Genomic DNA, 22,275 nt, shown 5'->3' with positions numbered 1-22,275 from the left:
CTAGGACATCCAGATCTCTCAATCTCAGAAAATCTCTCAGCATTTAAATAATATGCTTCTTTATTCTCTGCCAAAATGGACAATTGCACATTTGCCCACATTACACTCCATTTGACAGGTCTTTTGCCCACTCACTTAAGCCTATGTCACTTCATAGCCTCTTTACATCCTCTTCACAACTCGCTTTCCTAACTATCTTTGCATTGTCAGCAAATATAGCAACCATACCGTCTATCCCTTCATCCAAGTCATTCTTATAAATTGTTAAAAGTTGAGGGCCCAGCACTGATCTCCGTGCACACCACTTGTTATATCCTGCCAACCAGAAAAACACCCATTTAAGGCTACTCTGTGTTTCCTGTTCGATAGCCAATCTTCTATCCATGCCAAAGTGTTATCCCCTACACCATGAGCTTTTATTCTCTGCAATAACCTTAGATGTGGCACCTTATGCCTTCAAATGCCTTCTGGAAATCGAAGTGAAGTACATCCATCGGTTCCCCTTTATCCACAGCATATGTGACTCCTTCAAAGAACTCCAATAATTTGGTTAAACATATGTTCCCTTTCACAAAACCATGTTGAACTCAGCCTGATTTCCTTAAACTAACATCTTTTAGTAATCGCTTCTAACATTTTCCCTATGGCAGATGTTAAGCTAACTGCTTTGTCTCCCCCGCTTTTTGAATAAAGGAGTTATATTTGCTATTTTCCAATCTAATGGAACCATCCTGAATCTAGGAAGTATTGGAAAATTAAAACCAACACATCAACAATTTCACTAGCCACTGCTTTCAAGACCCTAGGATGAAGTCCATCAGGACCCATCTGTCAGCCCGCAGCTCCAACTACATGCTTAATATCACTTCCTTGGTGATCGTAATTTTCCCCGAGTTCCTTCCTCCCTTCCATTTCCTGATTTACAGCTATTTCTGGGATGTTACTTATATCCTCTATAAGTGAAAACCAATGCAAAATTCCTGTTCAATTCATCTGCCATTTCCTTACTTTCCATTATTCATTCCCCAGACTCACCTTATATAGGTCCAACTCGCTTTAACTCTTTCCTTTTTTTAAATATCTATAGAAACTCTTACTATCCATCTTTATATTCCCAGCGAGCTTTCTCTCATACTCTAATTTTTCCCACCTTAACCTTTTTGGCATTCTTTGCCATTCTTTATATTCCGTCCAATCTTCCGGCCTATCATCCATTTTTGCGCAATTGTATGCTTTTTGATATGGTCTTTAACTTTAGTTAATCACGGATGGTGGGTTCTCCCCTTGGAAGTTCTCTCTCTTTTTGGAATGTATCTATTCTGTGTATTCTGAAATGTCCCTTTAAATGTCTGCCACTGCATCTGTGGACCAAACCCCAAAACTCATTTCCCAGTTCACTCTAGCTAGTCCTGCTTTCAAGCCCTCATAATTGCCCTCAAATTTAAAATACTAGTCTTGGTCCCACTCATCCCTCCCTCAAACTGAATGTAAAATTGGGCGGACGCACAAGCGAGAGAAACTTGCAACTTAGCAAATTTTGACTGGGACACTGGCAAACCGGGGAAGGAGTTTCCAAACTTAACGGAAAACTGTTTTACAACGCATTTTGCAAAAAAGCCAACAAGTGGAATGAATATCCTGAATTTGACTACTGGTCATAACGTTTCTATCAGCAAAACAAAGGTACAAGTACCAGTGACAACTCCAATGTTGCTAAATCATCAGACCACTTATGCAACATCCAGTATTGGATGAACAGAAATTTCCTCCAACTAAATATAACTTGCTCAACTACTCCTTGGACAAAAGGGGAGCAAATGATGCTTTTCACACAACAGCATACAGCAATTCAAAAGCAGCCCAGGTAACTCATTCTGAATCTCCCTCTCTCCTGGCAGAAGCATCTAGTCTCCACTCAGCACTTTTACTGGCCAAGTCGCAATTATGAATTCAACATGATCAAAACGGAAGGCGCAAATTTTCATCCTGCCACTTGTGTCAGAAAAAAGCTGATACCACATTGACATAACACTGAGTTTGGATTGAACAGTCAAGCAAGTGCATACAAAAGGAATTCAGCATTGCATCTGCTCCATTCAGTAATCCAAGCTTAAAAAAGGAGTACTTGATAACATTGCCAAGGGCAAAGCTACATAAAAATTAAACCAGAAACATTCTGTTCAAGATACACAGCAAGAACATCCAGTTCATTCAAACAGCATGTATACATGACAATCTATAGCCAGGTGCAAAATGTTTGCACGCAACTTTGTCATTCTATAAACACCTATGGATCACTGAACACAACTAATTCAACTTAAGAATGCATTGAACCCATTGATTTAGCAATGTTATGGCAGAGGTAAATACCAATCTTAAAAATTCTCAAAAGCAATAGTTGTGTAAAAAGGCAGTTAACAAGAGATTCTCACTTGATTTTTGTAAACGTCCTTTAGTTTAAAAAGTAAATGTAGGAAAACAGCATGAGATGCAATTATTCTGCCCCTCGAAGTATACAGGGACTTTGTGCTGTTAAGTATTCCACAATCCTTTGCCGCATTTAAAAAAGGGACCAACACGGATTTAAATCATGAGGCCAGTTGTGATATGCTATGCAACACTGTAGGATATGGACCATCCCTAATTCAAAAGGCATCCAAAGGAAAAACTTACAGCAACAGCAGAATTCTGAGCTAAAGGAAAAAAGTTTACACTGCAATATTCAGGATGGAGAAAGTTTGCTGGAATGCATTTCAGACAGTGGTCACCCCACAAATTGATAGTGAAGTGACAAGTGGGTGACCATTTGCAGGAGCCATGACCTTCTACATGGTTTGTATTTTATGTATTATGGACTTGTTAAACAATGATAGTGTCATTAAGACAGGTAACTCAGGGGCAAAGGGCAGAGGGGTGCAAAATATAATATTTGTACAGAATTCTATAAAAGGGATGAACACTCTTTTCTGCCATCTCAACTGACTAATCTATATATGCTGTCTCCCAAGTACCACATTACACAACATAACTCTGAATAGGGACGAATGGCAGGAAGTTGCGGTTAACATGGCAAGCAACATGGCAAAGACCAAGTTCAGTGTCTTGCAAGTTCAGTTTCAATTGTTAATAAATAGATTAAGGCAGAAAGAAGAGGGTAGAAATTTTAGGATTACAAGTAGTAAATGTGCTGAAGAAAATAGGGACAAATACATTAGTTGTGTAAAGATGTGACATGAGGGATGGTGTAACAGGAAGGATTCAAATGCAATTCCTTTGGAAGCCGGAAGCTATTCAGGCAGACTGGGCTTAAGCCCAGTTGAGTGAACTGTGTACACTCCTGACATTTTTTTTAAATGCTAAGTTTGCAGATATTTACCTTGTCAAGTTGTTTAAACAAGGCAACTAAATAATTTATCAACTGAAGCACCTTGTGCGAAAACAAAGGTAACCATGAAAGTCATGAGTAGTATAGAAACAAAAGCAGTGAAATCAAAAAGGAAAAAAAGGAGTAACAACGTATTGGAGGTATTGGCAGGCTTAAAAGTGGACAAATCTCCAGGTCCGGGTGATTCTGTCCCAGGCTTCTGAGGGAGGCAAGGGAGGAGATCGCAGGGGCTCTGACCCAAATTTTTAATTCCTCTCTGGCCACGGGGAAGGTGCCAGAGGACTGGAGAACAGCTAATGTGGTTCCGCTATTTAAGAAGGGCTGTAGAGATAAGCCACGGAACTACAGACCAGTGAGTCTCATGTCAGTGGTAGGGAAACTATTGGAGAAAATTCTGAAGGAGAGAACCTACCTCCACTTGGAGAGGCAAGGTTTGATCAGGAATAGTCAGCATGGCTTTGTCAGAGGGAGGTCATGCCTAACAAATTTGATTGAATTTTTTGAGGTGGTGACCAGGTGCGTAGATGAGGGTAGTGCCGTTGATGCAGTTTATATGGATTTCAGCAAAGCTTTTGACAAGGTCCCACATGGGAGATTTATAAAGATGGCAAATGCACATGGGATACAGGGTAATTTCATAAGGTGGATTCAAAATTGGCTTAGTTGTAGGAGACAAGAGGGTGATGGCAGAAGGCTGCTTTAGTGACTGGAGGCCAATGTCCAGTGGAGTACCACAAGGAGCTGTGCTGGGTCCCCTATTATTCGTTATTTATATAAACGACATGGATGACTATGTTGGGGGTAGGATTAGTAAGTTTGCGGATGACACAAATATTGGCCGGGTGGTTAACAGTGAGGTTGAGTGTCTTGGGCTACAGGAAGATACAGACAGGATGGTCAAATGAGCAGATAAGTGGCAGATGGAATTTAACCCTGAAAAGTGAGGTGATACATTTTCGTAGGAGTAATTTGACAAGGAAGTATTCAACGAATGGCATGACACTAGGAAGTTCTGAGGAACAAAGGGACATTGGCGTGTGTGTCCATAGATCTCTGAAGGCAATGGGGCACGTTAGTATGGTGGTGAAAAAGGCATATGGGTCACTTGCCTTTATCAATCGAGGCATGAATTACAAAAGTAGGGAGATCATGTTGGAGTTGTATAGAACCTTGGTGAGGCCACAGCTGGAGTACTGTGTGCAGTTCTGGTTGCCACATTATAGGAGGGATGTGATTGCACTGGAGGGGGTGCAGAGGAGATTCACCAGGATGTTGCCTGGGATGAAACATTTAGTTATCAAAAGAGGTTGGATAGACTTGGGTTGTTTTTATTGGAGCAGAGAAGACCGAGGGGCGACCTTATCAAGGTGTACAAGATTATGAGGGGTATGGACAGGGTGGATAGGGGGCAGCTGTTCCCCTTAGTCAAAGGGTCAGTCACGAGGGGACATAAGTTCAAGGTGAGGGGCGGGGGGAATGTGAGGAAAATTTTTTTTTACCCAGAGGGTGGTGACGATCTGGAATGCACTGCCTGGGAGGGTGGCGGAGGCGGGTTGCCTCACAACCTTTAAAAAGTGCCCAGATGAGCAGTTGGCACATCATAACATCCAAGGCTATGGGCCAAGTGCTGGTAAATGGGATTAGGCAGGTAGGTCAGGTGTTTCTCACATGTCAGTGCAGATTCGATGGGCCAAAGGGCCTCTTCTGCACAGAGATTCTGTGATTCTGTGAAATTAGGAAAGTAAAGGGGAGGGCAAAGGGAGAGAATATTGACAATCAAAGTCAAGGAGGAGAACCCAAAGACATTTTATCAATACATAAGACTACGAGGATGATTCAAGAAAAAGTGTCGGGCCCATAAAAGACCAAAAGGGTAAGCTATGTGTGGAGGTGGAGGATGTGGGTATGGCTCTTAGTGAATACTTTACATCTGTCTTTACACAAGAGGGGGACAATGCAGACATTGTGGTTAAGTAGGAGGAGTGTGCTATAGGATGTGATAAATATAGGGAGAGGGGAAATATCAAGGGGATTAGCATCCTTGAAAATGGATTAATCACCAGCGTGATGAAATGTATGCCAGACTGGTATAAGAAGCCAGGGAGGAAATAGCAGAAGATCTGACCATCATTTTCCAATCCTCAATGGATACAAGTGAGGTGCCAGAGGATTGGATGTCTGCTAATGCTGTACCTTTGTTTGAAAAGGGAGCGGGGGATAGACCAAATAATAACAGGCCAGTCAGTCTGACCTCAGTTGTGGGCAAATTATTGGAATCAATTCTGAGGGATAGGATAAACAGTCACTTAGAAAGGCATGGCTTAATCAAGGGCAATCAGCATGGATTTGTTGAGGTCATGTCTGACTAGTTTGAATTTTGAGAAATTCACAAGGAAGGTCGTGCAGTTCATGTGGTCTACATGGATTTTAGCAAGGCTTTTGACATGGTCCCACATGGCAGACTCGTTAAAAAAAAAGCCCATGGGATCCAAGGAAATGTAGCAAGCTGGATACAAAATTGGCTCACTGGCAGGAAACAAAGGGTAATTGTTGATGGATGTTTTTTGACTGGAAGGCTGTTTGCACTGGGGTTCTACAGGGCTCAGTTCTAGGTCCCCTACTTTTTGTGGTATATATTAATAATTTGGATGTAAACACAGGGGGAATGATCATGCAGTTTGCAGATGTCACAAAAATTGGCCATGCTGTAGATAGTGTGGAGGATTGCTGTAGGCTGCAGGAAGACATCAATGGACTGGTCAGGTGGGCATCAAAAGTGACAAATGGAAATCGACCAGAGAAATGTGATGTGATGCATTTGGGGAGGTCAAACAAGGCAAAGGATTACACAATTAGTGGGAGGATACTGAGAGGTGTAGAGGAAGTTGAGACACCTTGGAGTGAATGCCCACAGATCCCCGAAAGTAGAACAGGTTGATAAGGTGGTTAAGGTGTCAAACGGAATCCTTTCATTTATTTGCCGGGGCATAGAATATAAAAGCAGGAAGGTTACGTTGGACTGATATAAAACATTAGTTAGGCCACAGTTTGAGCACTGTGTGCAGTTCTGGTCCTCATTACAGAAAGGATGTAATTGCATTAGAACTGGAAAATTGCAGCTATGAGATGAGTTTGGATAGGCTGGGGTTGTTCTCCACGGAACAGAGGAGGCTGAGGGGAGATTTCATTAAGATTCACAAAATTGTGAGGGGCCTGGATACAGTGGATGGGAAGGGCCTACTTACTTTAGCAAAGAGATTTAAAGTGAGATTGGCAGAAAATTAGAGAGAGCTGAGGAAAATAATTTCCACTGAAAAGGGTTGTGGGGGCCTGAGATTCACTGCCTGAAAAAGAGTAGGAGAGATAGAAACGCTCAACCCATTTCAAAAGATGTCTGGATATGCACTTCAAGTACTATAAACTGCAGGGCTATGGACCAAATGGTGGAAAGTGGGATTAGGCTGGGTGGCTCGTCTTTCGGCCAGCGCAGACACGATGGGCCAAGTGGCCTCTTTCTGTGCCATAAACCATGATTCTATGATTTTTGTAGCACAATATATGGCCTACATGAATAGAATTGGCTGTTACTTTGACAACAAATTATAGTGAGGCTAATAAAACCTACTTATGTGCAAATTGTACAGCAACTTCAGGCAAGGTGCACACAAAAGTGTTTGAATTCAAATATCCAAAAGTTGCTAAAAGCAAAAAACTGCGGATGCTGGAAATCTTAAACAAAAACAAAAATACCTGGAAAAACTCAGCAGGTCTGGCAGCATCTGTGGAAGGGAGCACAGTTAACATTTCGAGTCCGCATGACTCTTCAACAGAATTCTGTTGAAGAGTCATGCGGACTCGAAACGTTAACTGTGCTCCCTTCCACAGATGCTGCCAGACCTGCTGAGTTTTTCCAGGTATTTTTGTTTTTGTATCCAAAAGTTGCTGTCTGAATTATACCACTTTGTCATTAGCTTTGCGAAACTAGCATCTTATTATCGCCCTCATCACTGACATGCATTGAATGGTGTGAAAGTGAATAGTTAAGAACCAAGCTTAAAGCCAACTCTTATTGATTCCAGTCTAAGTAGCCATTTGACAACTTGATAAGTCTTAAATCACTGAGAAACACAAATTATAAGTACCAGAGATGTTAGGTGTTGAGAATCATTCCTTCAGGCATTAATTGTTGACTTGTTAAACAATGTATAATCTATTATTTAAATTTTGTTAAAACTTCCCAAAGATTAACAACCCTAAGAAATTCCTCCTCATCTCAGTCTTAAATGGGAGGTCTCTTATTTTTAAACTGTGCCCCTTAGTTCTCAATTCCCCCACAAGAAAAAGCATCCCGTCAAGCCCCCTCAGAATCTTTTATGTTTCAATAAGATCACGTCTCATTCTTCTAAACTCCAATAAACATAAGCCCAACCTGCATAGCCTTTCCTCAAACCTCATTTGGCAGGGGTTACCTATTCTAATTTATGTTTCCTCCTCCATTCTTGCACTGTTATTTTCACAATCCTTCAATCTGATAGTTTGAAATACACAGTTGCTAGTTCTGTTCACTCAGGTCCCAGATGCCCAGTTTTCATTGTTGCAATGTTACCAGTTTACACTTCCAGCAACAAGTCACGCAAAAATAGTTTAAAAACCTTAATATGCAGGGATAACTAACAATGCTCAATGCTGTTGGATTCCTGCCACAAAATTTGGCCTGTAATGTTTATGGATCGGGATGCTTCTGTACCATGGCCAACCTAGGGGCAACTGGGAAAACTCATGCTGAGCAGTTCATGAAATTTCAATTGACAAGCGACTCTGGAACTAGTATTTGGTTTCGCATATTATAAATGAGGTGGTTTAATTGATCTGGAACAAAAGATTATTCCTTTTATGGTGTTTCAAACAATAAAATGCCAAATGGTACATCAAGGCTGTTCCATCCAGATTCCGTGCTCTATCATACATTCACCAACTGGTGATCTATCCTACCCTATGTCCTACTTTAAAGAATGTTTCAGTCCTTCCCCATCTCCCCTCCAAATATTATATGCTGCATTCAAAATAAACAGGGTAGCAAATCAGCCAACTTTCTAAAGTGGCTAGTTGATCCCAATTTAATATCCTCCTTTGCTGTCTAACAAATCTTGAAGGGTTTTTTCCTAATCTTGGACTTGGCTTGTGACTTGTGAATTTAGTGTCCATATCTTCTAGTCCTATACTCACTCCCAAATTTAAATAGCGCCTTTGCTTCAATCTTTTCTATGCCTTACCCTATTTTCCAATTCAAACCTCTTGGATTAGAAAAGCCTACCACTAAAATAAATGAGAAAAGCAAAATACTGCGGATGCTGGAAATCTGAAACAAAAACAAAAATAGCTGGAAAAACTCAGCAGGTCTGACAGCATCTGCGGAGAGGAACACAGTTGACGTTTCGAGTCCATATGACTCATCAGAACTCAGGAAATAGAGAAATGAGGTGAAATATAAGCTGGTAGAGGGGGATGGGCCAGGTAGAGCTGGATAGAGGGCCAGCGATAGGTGGCCAGCGATAGGTGGAGGCAAAGAAGAGATTGCCAAAGATGTCATTGACAAAAGGACAAAGGGGTGTTGACGGTGGTGATATTATCTAAGGAATGTGTTAATGGGGACATTAAAGGCAGCAAACAGGACAAGTGGCAGATGGCCCTAGTGGGGGTGGGGTGGGGGGAAGGGATCGAAAGGGGCTAAAAGGTGGAGATAAAACAATACATCGAAATAAATTTAAAAATAGGTGGGAAAAGAAAAATTTTAAAAATTTTTAAAGTTATAATTTATTGGAAAAAGGGGGATCGGGGGTGGGGATGGAGGAGAGACTTCATGATCTGAAGTTGTTGAACTTAATGTTAAGTCCGGAAGGCTGTAAAGTGCCTAGTCAGAAGATGAGTTGCTGTTCCTCCAGTTTGCGTTGAGCTTCACTAGAACATTGCAGCAGGCCAAGGATGAACATGTGGGCGTGAGAGCAGGGTAGTGTGTTGAAATGGCAAGCGACAGGGAGGTCTGGGTCATGCTTGCGGACAGATCGAAGGTGTTTCGCAAAGCAGTCACCCAGTCTGCGTTTGGTCTCTCCAATGTAGAGGAGACCGCAATAGGAGCAGCGAATGCAGTAGACTAAATTGAGGGAAGTGCAAGTGAAGTGCTGCTTCACTTGAAAGGAGTGTTTGGGTCCTTGGACAGTGAGGAGGGGAGAAGTAAAGGGGCAGCTGTTGCACCTTCTGCGGTTGCATGGGAAGGTGCTGTGGGAGAAGGCTGAGGTGTAGGGGGTGATGGAGGAGTGGACCAGGGTGTCCCACAGGGAATGATCCCCGTGGAAAGCCGCCGGGGGGGTGAAGGGAAGATGTGTTTGGTGGTGGCATCACGCTGGAGTTGGCGGAGGATGATCCTTTGAACGCGGAGGCTGGTGGGGTGATAAGTGAGGACAAGTAAATAAGTTAAAATAAATGCTTGTGCAAGTTACATCGTGTTATGACGGCCCTGGGTATGAATCGGGCAAATTTTTTTTGTAGCACGACACAGCAGTGAGCTGAAGGAAAAAAAATCGCTTAATATCTACGATCTGCTACAATCAATTTTTGAAATACTGAACAAGATCAAGCATTAATACATTTAAGGGAAAGCTAGATAAACACAAACGAGAAAGGAAGAATATGTTGATGGTGCCAGAAGGGCGAGAGGCAGCTCTCGTGGATCAGAAAAAGTTGCAAGGGCCTAATATGCTGAAATTACTTACAGCACAGAAACTGATCTAAGAAAGATGTTGTTCATGAATTAGCTGATGCCATAGTCGATCTAGCTAAAGAATATGGCAAATGTATGCCAATAGATCTGCTACTTCTGCCAATCCTAAACTTGCCACATGATTTACTATTCAGTAGGTTCACAGAACCAGCTGCATCCTTCTATAATGAACAAGATGTATTAACTGTAAAATCTTTCCATTCTTTCCTACAGCAAGATTAATTTTGTCACAAGGATTTGTTCGTAACTTGGCCCCCTGCATTTCATAACTTTGTCCCTAAGATTCACAATCATCCATTGCACCCAATATACTTTTTGGGGGAGAATAATTAAAATTGCTGCATTCCAGAGTCAGCTTCACATTACCAACAAATTGTGGTCTGACTGATTGTCCAATGTGCTGAGTGGTCAAATTCGCCTTATCGGGAAATGATTAATGATCATTTCTAAATCTTTCCCTCCCTCCAGTCTCTAGCTGCAGATTATTCATGTATTTACTGCTACATACTCCTATATACATTGGTTACACTTATCCATATTAAAACTATATGTCATGTCAGTCCAACTACCTATTAAGTAACAGCTGTTTGAAAATAATTCATATCCCATTTATTAGCAGCCCACATATCTGTCATTAAACATAATGTTAACTACACGAGAGAAACTACGTCCTATATTGTTCAGATGTTGTGAAAATCCAAGGTCCCAGAACATACTGGTACCAAGCACCACATTTTTAAAAAAAAACAGGTAGAGAACTTAGTTTTCACCACCATTTTGCATTTCTAAGCCAGACCTCAATATATTCAGATGCTACTTATTTGTTCATGGGATATGGGCACCAATGGCAAGGCTAGCATATACTGTCCCTCCCTAGCTACCCAAGATGGTGCTAGTGAGTTGCCACCTTGAACCATTGCAGTCCTTGCAAGTTCACCCTTGCAAGGTTGGTTAGGGAGGGAGTTCCAGGATTTTTACTCATCGACAGTGTAGGAATCGCAATATAGTTGTAAGTCAAGATGGTATTGTGACTTAAGAGGGGAACTTGCAGGTTGTTGCATTCCCATGCACTACTGATCTTGTTCTAAATGGTAGAGGTTACAGGCAGGAAAGGTGCTTGTGGATTCATATTACCCATATTCCTCAACATTTTCAGTTGTTTGTTCATGATGGATCAGCGCACAATGAGTTAAAACAGTTTTCAGCTTTGCTGGACAGGGGTGCTTTCTGAAGTAAGCCTAAGGCAAGATGAGGAGCTGAAAGAATGTTATAGTCTGGAAAGCTGGAGTGGTCACTCCATTTAGGGTAACAGTGATTGAATAGCTTAAGTACACCACATAACCATGGTAACAGGGTGTTTAGGTTGAGATGGACTAGGTGTATCTTCTTGATACCATGATGTTACTTCAGTGTCACTAGGCTTTTTTGCTTTATTGGGATTTAGTGGCAGTATGCATGAAATGTAGTGATCAAAGTATGTTGAGTAAACCACTATATGCTATTGTGATACTGAATTGTGGAGTGTGATGTACTCAAGATCTTAGAGAATCGCAGGCTCAACTAAGAATCATGTAATCATATTGGAATTGTAGTCTGATTTACCTAAATGCTTATGTTGAATTGTTTAAAACTGACTCTGTGGTTATTCTAACTGATGTCTATACACTGTGGTGTTTAAATTAATGAAATGAAATAAAACATGAGAACAGTCCCAACAGTGCTGTCAACGAAGCCTTGGTGAATTGCTGCAGTACATCTTGCAGATGGTACACACTGCACTCTCAACGTTCCAGTAATGGAGGAAGTGAATGTTTAAGGTCAATTAAGTGGGGTTTTGCCCGGGAGTTGTCAAGTTTCTTGTGCTGTTGGAGCTGCACTCATCCAGGCAGGTGGGGAGTACTCCAACACACTCCTGACTTGTGCCTTGCAGATGGTGAACAAGCTTTAGGGAGTCAGGTGGTGAGTTACTTGCTGCGGAGTTGCCAGCCTCTAACTTGTTTTAGACACAGTATGTATCCTTAAATTTCTGGTCAATGGTGGCCCTCAGCATATTGACCGTGAGGGATTTGACTATGTTACGGGGAGGTGTTTAGATTCTCTTATTGGAGACTGGTCATTGCCTGATGCGAATGTTACCTGTCACTTATCAGCCGTAACCTGAATGCTGTCCAGGCCTTCCAACATGCCGGCACAGACTGCTTCAGAATCAGAGGAGTCACAAACACTTTGCAATCATCAGCGAGTATCCCTTCTTCTGACCTGATGATGAAGGGAAGGTCATTGATGAAGAAGCTGAAAATGGCTATGCCGAGAACACTGCCCTGAAGAACACCTGATGTGATGGCCTGTGGCTGGGATGATTGGCCTCCAACATAGAAAACATTCTTCCTTTACCTTACACAGGACTCCAGCCAGTGGAGAGTTTACCTCCCGATTTCCATTAGCTTCCATTCCATAGAGCTCCTTGATGCTGCACTCTTAAATGCTGCCTAATGTTCTCTGTCAAATACTGTCTTAATGTCAAGGACAGTCACAAATCTCGCCTCTTGAATTCAGTTATTTTATTCATGTTTGGACTAAGGCTGTATTCAGGTCTGGAGCTCATTTGTCATTATTGACACCCAAACTGAGCATTGGTGAACAAATTATTGCTAAGTGCCACTTGATAATACTGTCAATTGTGCCTTCTATCTCTATGCTAATGATTGAAAGTAGGCTGACATGTGGGGGTGGAGAGAAGGTTAATTGGCCACATTGGATTTGTCCTTCTGTAATTAAATTCGGGTATGAACATAGCAGCACAAAACATTTGTTTAGAGCCAAAGTTGTTGCTGTAGACTGTTATTTTGCTCTGACAATGGTATAGACTGAGCAATGCTGGTCTGAGTCAACCTGTAATCACCTTACGAGAAAGCTGGTAGCCAAAATTCGAAATCAGATGCAACTTGGATGCACTTAATTCAGCAGTGTAGCTTCTGTTCTGAAGTCATCTTAATGTCAAGAGACCCAAAAAAATCTACATTTATATTGTCTCATCACGCCCTCAAAATCTCATTTGCATACATATTGCTCTGGCGTGCAGCAATTATTAAACAGACAGTTGGAAGCAGCAATATTTCAACAAGTAATAAATGAACTGATCTGACTTTTTTAGGTGAAGGAGAAATATTGGCCAGGGCATCAGAAGAATCTTCCTATTCTCCCCTACATTGTGCCACAAGGTCTTCAAAGTCTACCTGAAGCACCAGAATAGTCCAACAAGTTCTGGGCTTAACATTTAAGAGTAGCAAACTCACCATTGCAATACTGCTTCAGTACTATACATTGTCAGCCCATGTTGCATGTTTAAGATCTTGTGCAAGGCTCAAATCCACACAATGACAGAAACATGTATATGAAAAGTTAAGGCAAGCTGACTGCAACAAATTTAACAATACAAACTTGCAGTGGAAAGGGATTTTGTAATGTAAGCAGGACATAATGACAACTTATGGCAGAGGTACTCAACCAACTAAGTTGAGTAAGCATCAAGGCAGTCAATGAAGGCATTCATTCCACAGGAGCCTCAGAGCCAAGTAACAAAATTACTAAAAGCTGATCCTGAAGCAAATATCAAAAAGTAATAAGTTTTGCAACATTTTTGGTTGGACAATTGCATATATGGCCACTTCAAGATAAAGCAACTTCATACCTTGAGCTACAAGAAGCAACTTTTAATCACAGGAATATCTGAAGTATCTTAGCTTCAGGACATCATAATGGAACAACTTCACATAAATCTCAAGGAGAACGCAAAAACAAAAATAGAAAACAGCATCTGGAATAAGGCCATTTGTCACTCAAGCCTCCTCTACCAACAGGATTGTGGCTGATCTAACATTTCTAACTCCACCTTCATGCACTATCCCTATATCCTTTAATTTTATCAGTATGGAAAGATTTTTCAACATCAATGCAGTCATTCCAGATCATAGACTGAGACTGGGAAAAACCTACAGCTGATCAATTCAATGTAGGGGAGTATGAGATCATCGACTGTGGAATACAAGGCAAACTGGAATATTTTCATGGCGAGAGACTGGGAAAATGCAGGGGTAAAACGTACCCATGTACACAAATTACTCAAAGCTCGTGTGCAGGTACAAAAAAAACAAAATGGTTGGAATGTTGGCCTTTATCTCAAGGGGGTTTGAAATGAAATTAAGTGATGCTCCAGTAAGCCACTTTCAAACCAATTTGGAATACTAAATTCAGTTTTGGTATTGAACTTCAGAAGATATACTGATCATAGAGGGGGCATGTATACATTCAGAAGAATGATACATCATCTTAGGAGTTTAATTATGCCATGTTGCATATTTTGAGTTTCAAAGGATGAGGGTGATCTAAACAAAATATTTAAAAATTATGGGGTTTATTGGGGTGCACAGAGAAATTATTTCATGATTGGAGTCTTCTGAAAAACAGAATAATAAAATTAGATCTTGACCGTTGGAGAAACAAAATCAATTAATACATTCTCCCTGCAAAGAATATCAAAAGACTGGAACCCTCTCCCACAAAAAGATATGGATGCTGAGTCAATTGAAATTTAAGACTAGGAATCTATGTTTTTTGTTAGCTAATGGTATCAGTGCATACAGAGAAACGCCAGGTAAATAAGAGTCAATGTACAAATTAGTCACAACCAAAAACTTAGTGGTAGGAATGGCTCGAGGGTCTAAACAACCTACTCAGCTTCTCTGCACCATGTAGAAACAAAACAGACTCAAGTAAAGGAGTTCAGCTTGACATACCTGTGTAGCTTTATCTCTCACACAAGGAGCAGAATGGCTGTGGGCATCACGTGGCCACTGGCCAGTGAGGTAGGGAGCTGCAAGCGTGTCCAATGATGATGTTCGGCGGATGTTACTGGAGGGGCTCACCAGAGACTGACGTGATCTTTCAACTGAATATATAAGGGAAAACATTTGAATGAACTATTTTCAGAAAATACACATTTTTAAATTTTGACAAGTACATCTTTGAAGACAAAAAGTGAAGCATACAAATAGGCAGATGTTTCATCAAGATATTCCCATGGTTCCAGAAGCAATTATTTCTGCCCTTCACAACAGGTCCATGGGAGCTGGTCTCCTTTTGGTACTTGACTATCATTTAAGTGAGGTTTGGGGTAAGTAGCAGCAGGCTATTTTACTAAGGGCAATACAGCCAAGCCTGGTTCTGTCCTCAGGTGACCAGACATGTGCATTTCAATTAAGGATCACTGAACAGGACAGAGCTGTTTGATTTAGATACTAACAGTTTCAAGTAGAAGGAAATCTTTGGTTCTATCTAGCCGATCTATCCAGATATTCCACATGTTACTTTGGTACATTTTTAATAATTGTGAAACTCCTCTCAATGGATCAGGAACTATTAATTGAGGTCAGCAAAACAAACCTGTAGTGCTTACAGAAAAATATATTAGATGCTTTGTTTCACTGATGTTGCAACATGTATTAATTTAGCAACTTAAACACAAAGCATCCTAAAGCACTTCACAGGAGCATTATAAAGCAAAAATTGACACCAAAGCACCTAGAGATGTATTAGGGCAGATAACCCAAAACTTGGTCAAAAGGCTAGAATTTTAAGGAGCATCTTAAAAAGAGGATTACAGAGATCGGGAGGGGTGAGGCAACAGAGGAACTGAAAACAAGGATGAGTATTTTATAATTGTTATGTATATGTTGGGACACTGCTTGATCGAGCATTTTAGATGGCTGTGGAGTTTCCCCAATACTGGATTTTTAATCTATTTACCATTAAATCATACATCAGGAGAGATGGCAATAAGCATGAGCTGCAGACAAAAAAAAATCCAGTAATCATTTAAAAAAAATAAATGCTCCAATTCTATAACATTATAAGGGCAGCTGCATGGTCTAATTTCAAGGCATTTAGTTTGGCATTTTCTAAATCTCCTTGGGGAGCTAACCATCTTGCAATCCATTTGCAATCTGCTTATCCATTTACTCTAACTTACTAATTAAATTCAGGTTTTAATGTTCAGTGGCTCATCATCTGTGCCCCTTCATTAGTGGAAAATATATAACCCTAACAGTAAAAGCTGATGACCAGAATCACAAGAGTACACATTGCAAAAACTGAGAAACCCAAAGGGCTTTCTTTCTCAGGGCACCACCTCAAATGCCCGTGAAAACATATCAGCACCTCTTGTTTGAAGCAATGTGCAGTGGCACGAAAACGGACCTCGAATTAACCACCAGAATATGCAACGTCACTCCCATTTTCACACTCATCAACCCTTGTTCAAAATTATGAAGGGTTTTTTTATGGCTGAAATAAGAAAATTCTATTCAAAATAGAAAGCAAATTGACAGGGCTGATGGGGAATAATTTTTCCTAACATCAGGTGAATCCACAACAAGGAAACAGAATAAGTGAACCCAAATCATGGAAATTATTCTGCATAGAGCTTTGAGAGAACGTGGAATATGCTGAGTAAACACAATCATCAGACAACTGGTGTTTAAGACCAAGTTAGATATTTACTTCAAAAATAGGGATACTTCAAAAGAAAAAAGATTAAGTGAAAAAGCAGAGATTTGGGATTATAATGTCAGTTGCCAGGGTAACAAAAAATGGCACAGCAATTAAACTTCCAGATGTGATTCCAATTAACACCACATTTATTGTATCTGCATCAAAGGACTATTTGAAAGAATACACTTAAAAAATCACAAGCCAACACAATTCAATCTTATGCAATACACTCTAAGTAATGTAATTTCATTGCCTTAAATTGCTTCCATAAATCAGTGTTATCACTCATACCTTCACCAGCTCAAAATAGCTCCCTCCAGACAACCAAAGTCTTAAAGAACCTATTCCCTTGCCCTCAAGGACACCTAAATGCGTACTACACAACAACCCCTTTAAGCAGAAATCAAAACCTTGCTCAAAGGGAGGCTTGTTGCCTCTGACAAATGAGTCATTTACTTTAGAAGGTTGCTTCGAATGATGCAGTTGCCATTGGAAGCAACCCAGTAAAACAGTTGGAAGAATGCTACTCAGCAGTGAGGGGTTTTTTTTGAGCAGCACTGAGAAAAACCCTAACCAAAGTCCCATCCTTTGTAATTTTTCTGCTCATCATCCTCAGTCTCTTTACAGCCTTTGGCAACACCCTCCTCCAAAACTGGTTGCCCAGCTCAGTGTATGGCCTTCACTTAGTTCCATTCTTAGAAAGAATCTTCAGAAACAGAATCACAGAATCTTAACGGCACAGGGGGCCATTCGGCCAATCATGTCTGCACCGGTTCTCCAAATTAGCATTATGGCCTAGTGTCATTGCTCTGCCTTTTCCCCGTACCCTTGCACATTAGATGATTATTTGAATGGAAACAACGTCCTCCTGAATGCCTCAATTGAACCTGCCTCCGCCACACTTCCGGGCAGTGCATTCCAGACCCAAACCACTCGTGTGAAAAAGTTTCTCACATCACACTTGCTTCTTTTGCAAATCACTTTAAATCTGTGCCCCCCTCGTAAGAGACTCTTTTACGAGTGGGAACAGCTTCTCCCTATCTATTCTGTCCAGCCCCCTCATGGTTTTGAAAACTTCTATCAAGTATCCTCTCAGCCTTCTCCTCTCCAAGGAACTCAATCCCAGCTTCTCCAATCTATCCTCATAGCTGAAGTTTCTCATCCCTGGGACCATTCTTGTAAACCTCATCCACACCCTCTCAAATGTGTTCACGTCCTTCCTATAATATGGTGCCCAGAACAATATTCCAGCTGAGGTCTAATGTATGTTTTATAGAAATTCAGTATAACTTCCCTGGTCTTGTACTCTATGCCCCTATTAATAAAGCCCAGGATACTATATCCTTTACTAACTGTCCCCTCCACCTGTCCTGCCACCTTCAATGATCTATGCACATATACACCCGGGTCTTTCTGCTCCTGCACCCCCTTCAAAATTTCACCCCTTATTTTATATTATCTGTCCATGTTCTTCCTACTAAAATGCATCACCTCATTTCTCCGCATTGAACTTTATCTGCCACCAATCTGTCCACTCCACTAAGTTGTCGATGTCCTCTTGAAGTTCAACACCATCTTCCTCACAGTTCACAACACTGCCAAGCTTCGTATCATCTGCAAACTTTGAAGTTGTTCCCTGCACACCAACATCTAGATCATTAATATGTATCAGGAAAAGCAAGGGTCCCAATACTGGCCCCTCGGGAACTCAACTACAAACCTTCCTCCAGCCCATAAAATATCCACTGACCATTACTCGGCTTCCTATTTTTAAGCTAATTTTGTACCCACGTTGCTTCCACCCCTCATTAGCTATAACTTTTCGCACAAGTTGGCTGTGAGGCAGTGTCAAATGCCTTTTCAAAGTCCATGTACACTACATCAACAGCATTACCCTCATCAACCTTTTCTGTTACCTCTTCAAAAAACTCCAGCAAGTTAGTTTAACACGATTTCCCCTTTGGAAATCCATGCTGGCTCTTTCTTAACCCATATATTTCCATCTGACTACTAATTCTATCCCGAATAATTGTTTCTAGAATCTTGCCCACCACCGAAGTTAAACTGACTGGTCTGTAATTGCTGGGCTTATCCTTACAATCTTTTTTGAACAAGGACGTAATGTTTACAATTCTCCAGTCCTCTGGCACCACCCCCACCACCCCCCGAGTCCAGGGAAGACTGAAAGATTATGGCCAGTGCCCCTGCAATTTCTGTTCTCACTTCCTTCAATATCCTTGGATGCATCTCATCCGGTCCCGGTGTCTTGTCAACTTTAAGTACTGAATCTATTCAACACTTCCTCCTTATCAATTTTGAACCCTTCTAGTGACAGAGTTTTCTTGTCTGTCACCATGGCCTGGGTAGCATCTACCTCCTTGGTAAAGACAGATGCAGATTATTCATTTAATACCTCAGCCACGGTCCCTTCGTCCATGTGTAAATTCCCTTTTAGGTCCATAATTGGCCCTACTCCTTTTACAATTTATATGCCTAAAGACGACTTTGGGATTCCCCTTTATGTTGGCTGCCAGTCTTTTCTCATAATTCTCTTTGTTTATCTAATATGCTTTTGCACCTCCCCTCTAAACCTTCTGTATTCCTCTTGGTTCTCAATTGTATTTTCTACCTGACATGTCATAAGTGCAATTCTTCTTCTTTATCTCAGTTTCAATCTCCTTTTTGATCCAGGGAGCTTTTGTCCTACCTTTCCCTTTCGATGGAATATACCTTGACTGTGCCCGAACCAATTCTTTTAGAAGGTAGCCCATTGTTCAGCTACAGTTTTTCCTACCAATCTTTCGTTGCCGTCTATTTGGCCCAGCTCCGTTCTTGCCTCAAAGTTGGCTCTCCTCCAGTTAATTTTTCTTATTCTGGATTGCCTACCATCCTTTTCTATCATCATCCTAAAATGTACAATACAATGATCACTGTTTCCTAAATGTTCCCCACTGACACTTCTATTTGCTGTTACTTCTGATGTCCCCAGTGAAGATAGAAAGAACAAACAGGAAAGTATGGAAAAAATACATCAGGGATTTTGCTCCAGGGGATGAGGGTAGGGAAGTAGAGTGAGGGGTGAAAGGAGAAGTAAAGAGATAGGGTGGGGCAGGGGAGGGCCAAAATTGTCAAATTTATTTATTTTTTTAAAAAACACACTTTATTCCACTGGGACTTTTCCAAACCATCAAGCAAGTATAATAAAATTAAAGCAGTTCAGGATCCTAAACTAAGGTATACACATAAATTTTTATTCAAATAAGCTTTACACATGCTCAAAGCCAGAATAATCAGTTTTTGATTGAGAACAAGTGAATACTTATGTTTTGTCCTAAACAGATCAGAATTTCACTGATTGTTAGCTGCTCATTTTCCATCTTGGAAATTTCCTCACCCACTCTCATCATCCTCTCAACAGAGCTAGACGCCAGAAAAGTTTGTCAGAGCATTTACTTGTCAGGCCTGGCACTGCTGTGCCAACTGAGCTAAATTTAGAAAAGTGTTTGGTTGATTATTCTGTTCCCTACATCATTTTTAACCCCACCCCTCCCTGACAGGTGTATATAATTTATGGATGCTCTCCATTTCACATGCAACGATTCATGCTACAATGCACTGGAGCGCAGCTTTGAAGATCTGACCAGCCAAATCTGCCTGGGGTGGGGTGGCTGCAAATATGACCTGTAAGCACCTGAAATTTGAGCTGCAAAATCAAAGACAATTGAATTATTTTAAGTTCATTTGCTTTTCCAGCAGTTTGTCCTATTGAAATTTGGGGCAACACAATGTTAAGAGGTTCAGGTTTTGGATTATAAATTAAATCAAGGCCTCATCTGGCTTCCCACATGGTCATAAGATCCTGTGACAAGATTCAAAAAGTGGACAGCTTTCCCAGAGTCTTGATCAATATCATTAAGACCATATTTTCTGTTCATTTATTTTACTGTTTGAGAGAGATCATTATTCACAAATTCACATGACAACAATTCAAAAAAAATCTGATGGCTGCAGAGTGTCTTGGAATATCCTGAAGACACAAAAGGTACTACATAAATGCAACTTTGGTGCACACATGTGCCTGGAGATCTGTAAAAGGCTGCTCTTAGTGTGATTGCATTAGAGAAAAAATTATAACACATGATTTGCTTGTAACAACAGCATGGTATTTGTAAATAAACAGGAACCTAAGTGCAATTTGCATGTGGCTGCAAAGTTCCATAATGCACACCTGAACAGCCCAGAGACACTCCAGTCTCCTGGCCCAAGTTTAGACATGAAAAATGGGCATCCGGCTGCTGTCCATAGAACCAAATGACGTTAATTCTACATTTTTCTCCACAGTTGCTGCCTGACCTGCTGAATGTTTGCAGGATTTTGTTTTATTTCAGATTTCCAGCATCTCTATCTTGCTTTTAATTTTCTAGAAGAGCTTTATTCAGTCATTAATTCCCTCAAAAGTTGACAATGCTTTTTCACTACATCCATTTAACAGCAATTACCTGCACCATTATCACTTTCACTATCAAGGAAGGTTACTTTTTGCCATTAACCTTATGCCTTATGTACAATAGTGTTAGTAGCATTCAATAAGCTGGCAATGCCAGCCATTTGTAAACCCATTTTAGGTCTTCCTTAACTAAGATTTATGAAATAACCTAAAGTGGTGATCTGAACATCCAAGCGGATAAACGAGTACAAATACAGACAACACCGTGACTAAAAGGGATAAACTTAACCACTATTACAATATCAGGGATTAGCCCTACAGATTGCAAGAGGAAGAGAATATGTAAATATCTTCATATTATTGCATTTAACAATGGTCATAAAAGTGGGGAGTTAAATTTGGCAATTATTCTTGAATTTACTTAAAGCGCTGAAGCCAGTCATGTAATAAAAAAATGCTGTGTAGAGCAGAGAATCAAATGATATTTGATAGTGACCCATAAAAGACAGCTTTATTTAAATACAGGTGGATGCTTACATATTCTTCTACAATTTAGGGAGTATAAAGGATAATGAACAAATTTCTAACCCGCACTGAAAAAGTGGCTGTTAAAGAGTGGAGGACTCCCTACCCCGAATATCAAGCAGAAGCAACATTGGTGAACTGCTTTGGTAAAATACATTTCTTTTCTCTTGGACATTAGCTAACATCCACTAATAACAGTGGTGGTCTCCTACCGACCCCCTCAGCACGACAATTTGCATGGAATGGGGAAAGAAATAAATGGCAATAGAGAAAATAAATCAGGAATTATCGTGAAGTTAATCTGATCTTTACTGCAGTTTTAGCCATTTTAAATAACCAGAAACTTCACTTAATGCACAAGAGCTCAGCTTTCAGTACATAGTTAACTAGGAATGTTACAGCTGTAAACAAATATCTATCAAAAATCAAATGCAGGGCTTTAAAGGAAAGACTCATTTTAAAATATCACATTTTTGCAGTAGGTAATTACCCTCAGGATAGGTAGCCTGAATGAATGCAGAGTATGGTTGTGCTGGGGGCAGGGGAAAGAGGTGGCCCTGCATGCATCTGCAACAGTAATTTCATGCAAGT

The 22,275-nt window shown here is 40.7% G+C and overlaps 1 protein-coding gene across 3 annotated transcripts in view; it reads right to left on the bottom strand.

Moving 5' to 3' along the window:
• LOC144686428 (protein FAM117B-like) overlaps window positions 1–22,275 on the bottom strand; it is a 254,598-nt gene that overhangs the window by 184,006 nt on the left and 48,317 nt on the right. For all 3 annotated transcript variants that reach the window (XM_078551621.1, XM_078551622.1, XM_078551623.1), the window contains exon 2: window positions 14,960–15,111. In XM_078551621.1, the coding sequence (XP_078407747.1) occupies window positions 14,960–15,111 (152 nt within the window). The remainder of the gene's footprint in view (window positions 1–14,959; window positions 15,112–22,275) is intronic.

The sequence above is a fragment of the Cetorhinus maximus genome, chromosome 11 (genome assembly GCF_964194155.1).
Source record: "Cetorhinus maximus chromosome 11, sCetMax3.hap1.1, whole genome shotgun sequence".
Taxonomy (NCBI): domain Eukaryota; kingdom Metazoa; phylum Chordata; class Chondrichthyes; order Lamniformes; family Cetorhinidae; genus Cetorhinus; species Cetorhinus maximus.
The sequence above is the reverse complement of the archived record's forward strand: the minus strand, read 5'-3'. Positions and strand labels throughout refer to the sequence as shown.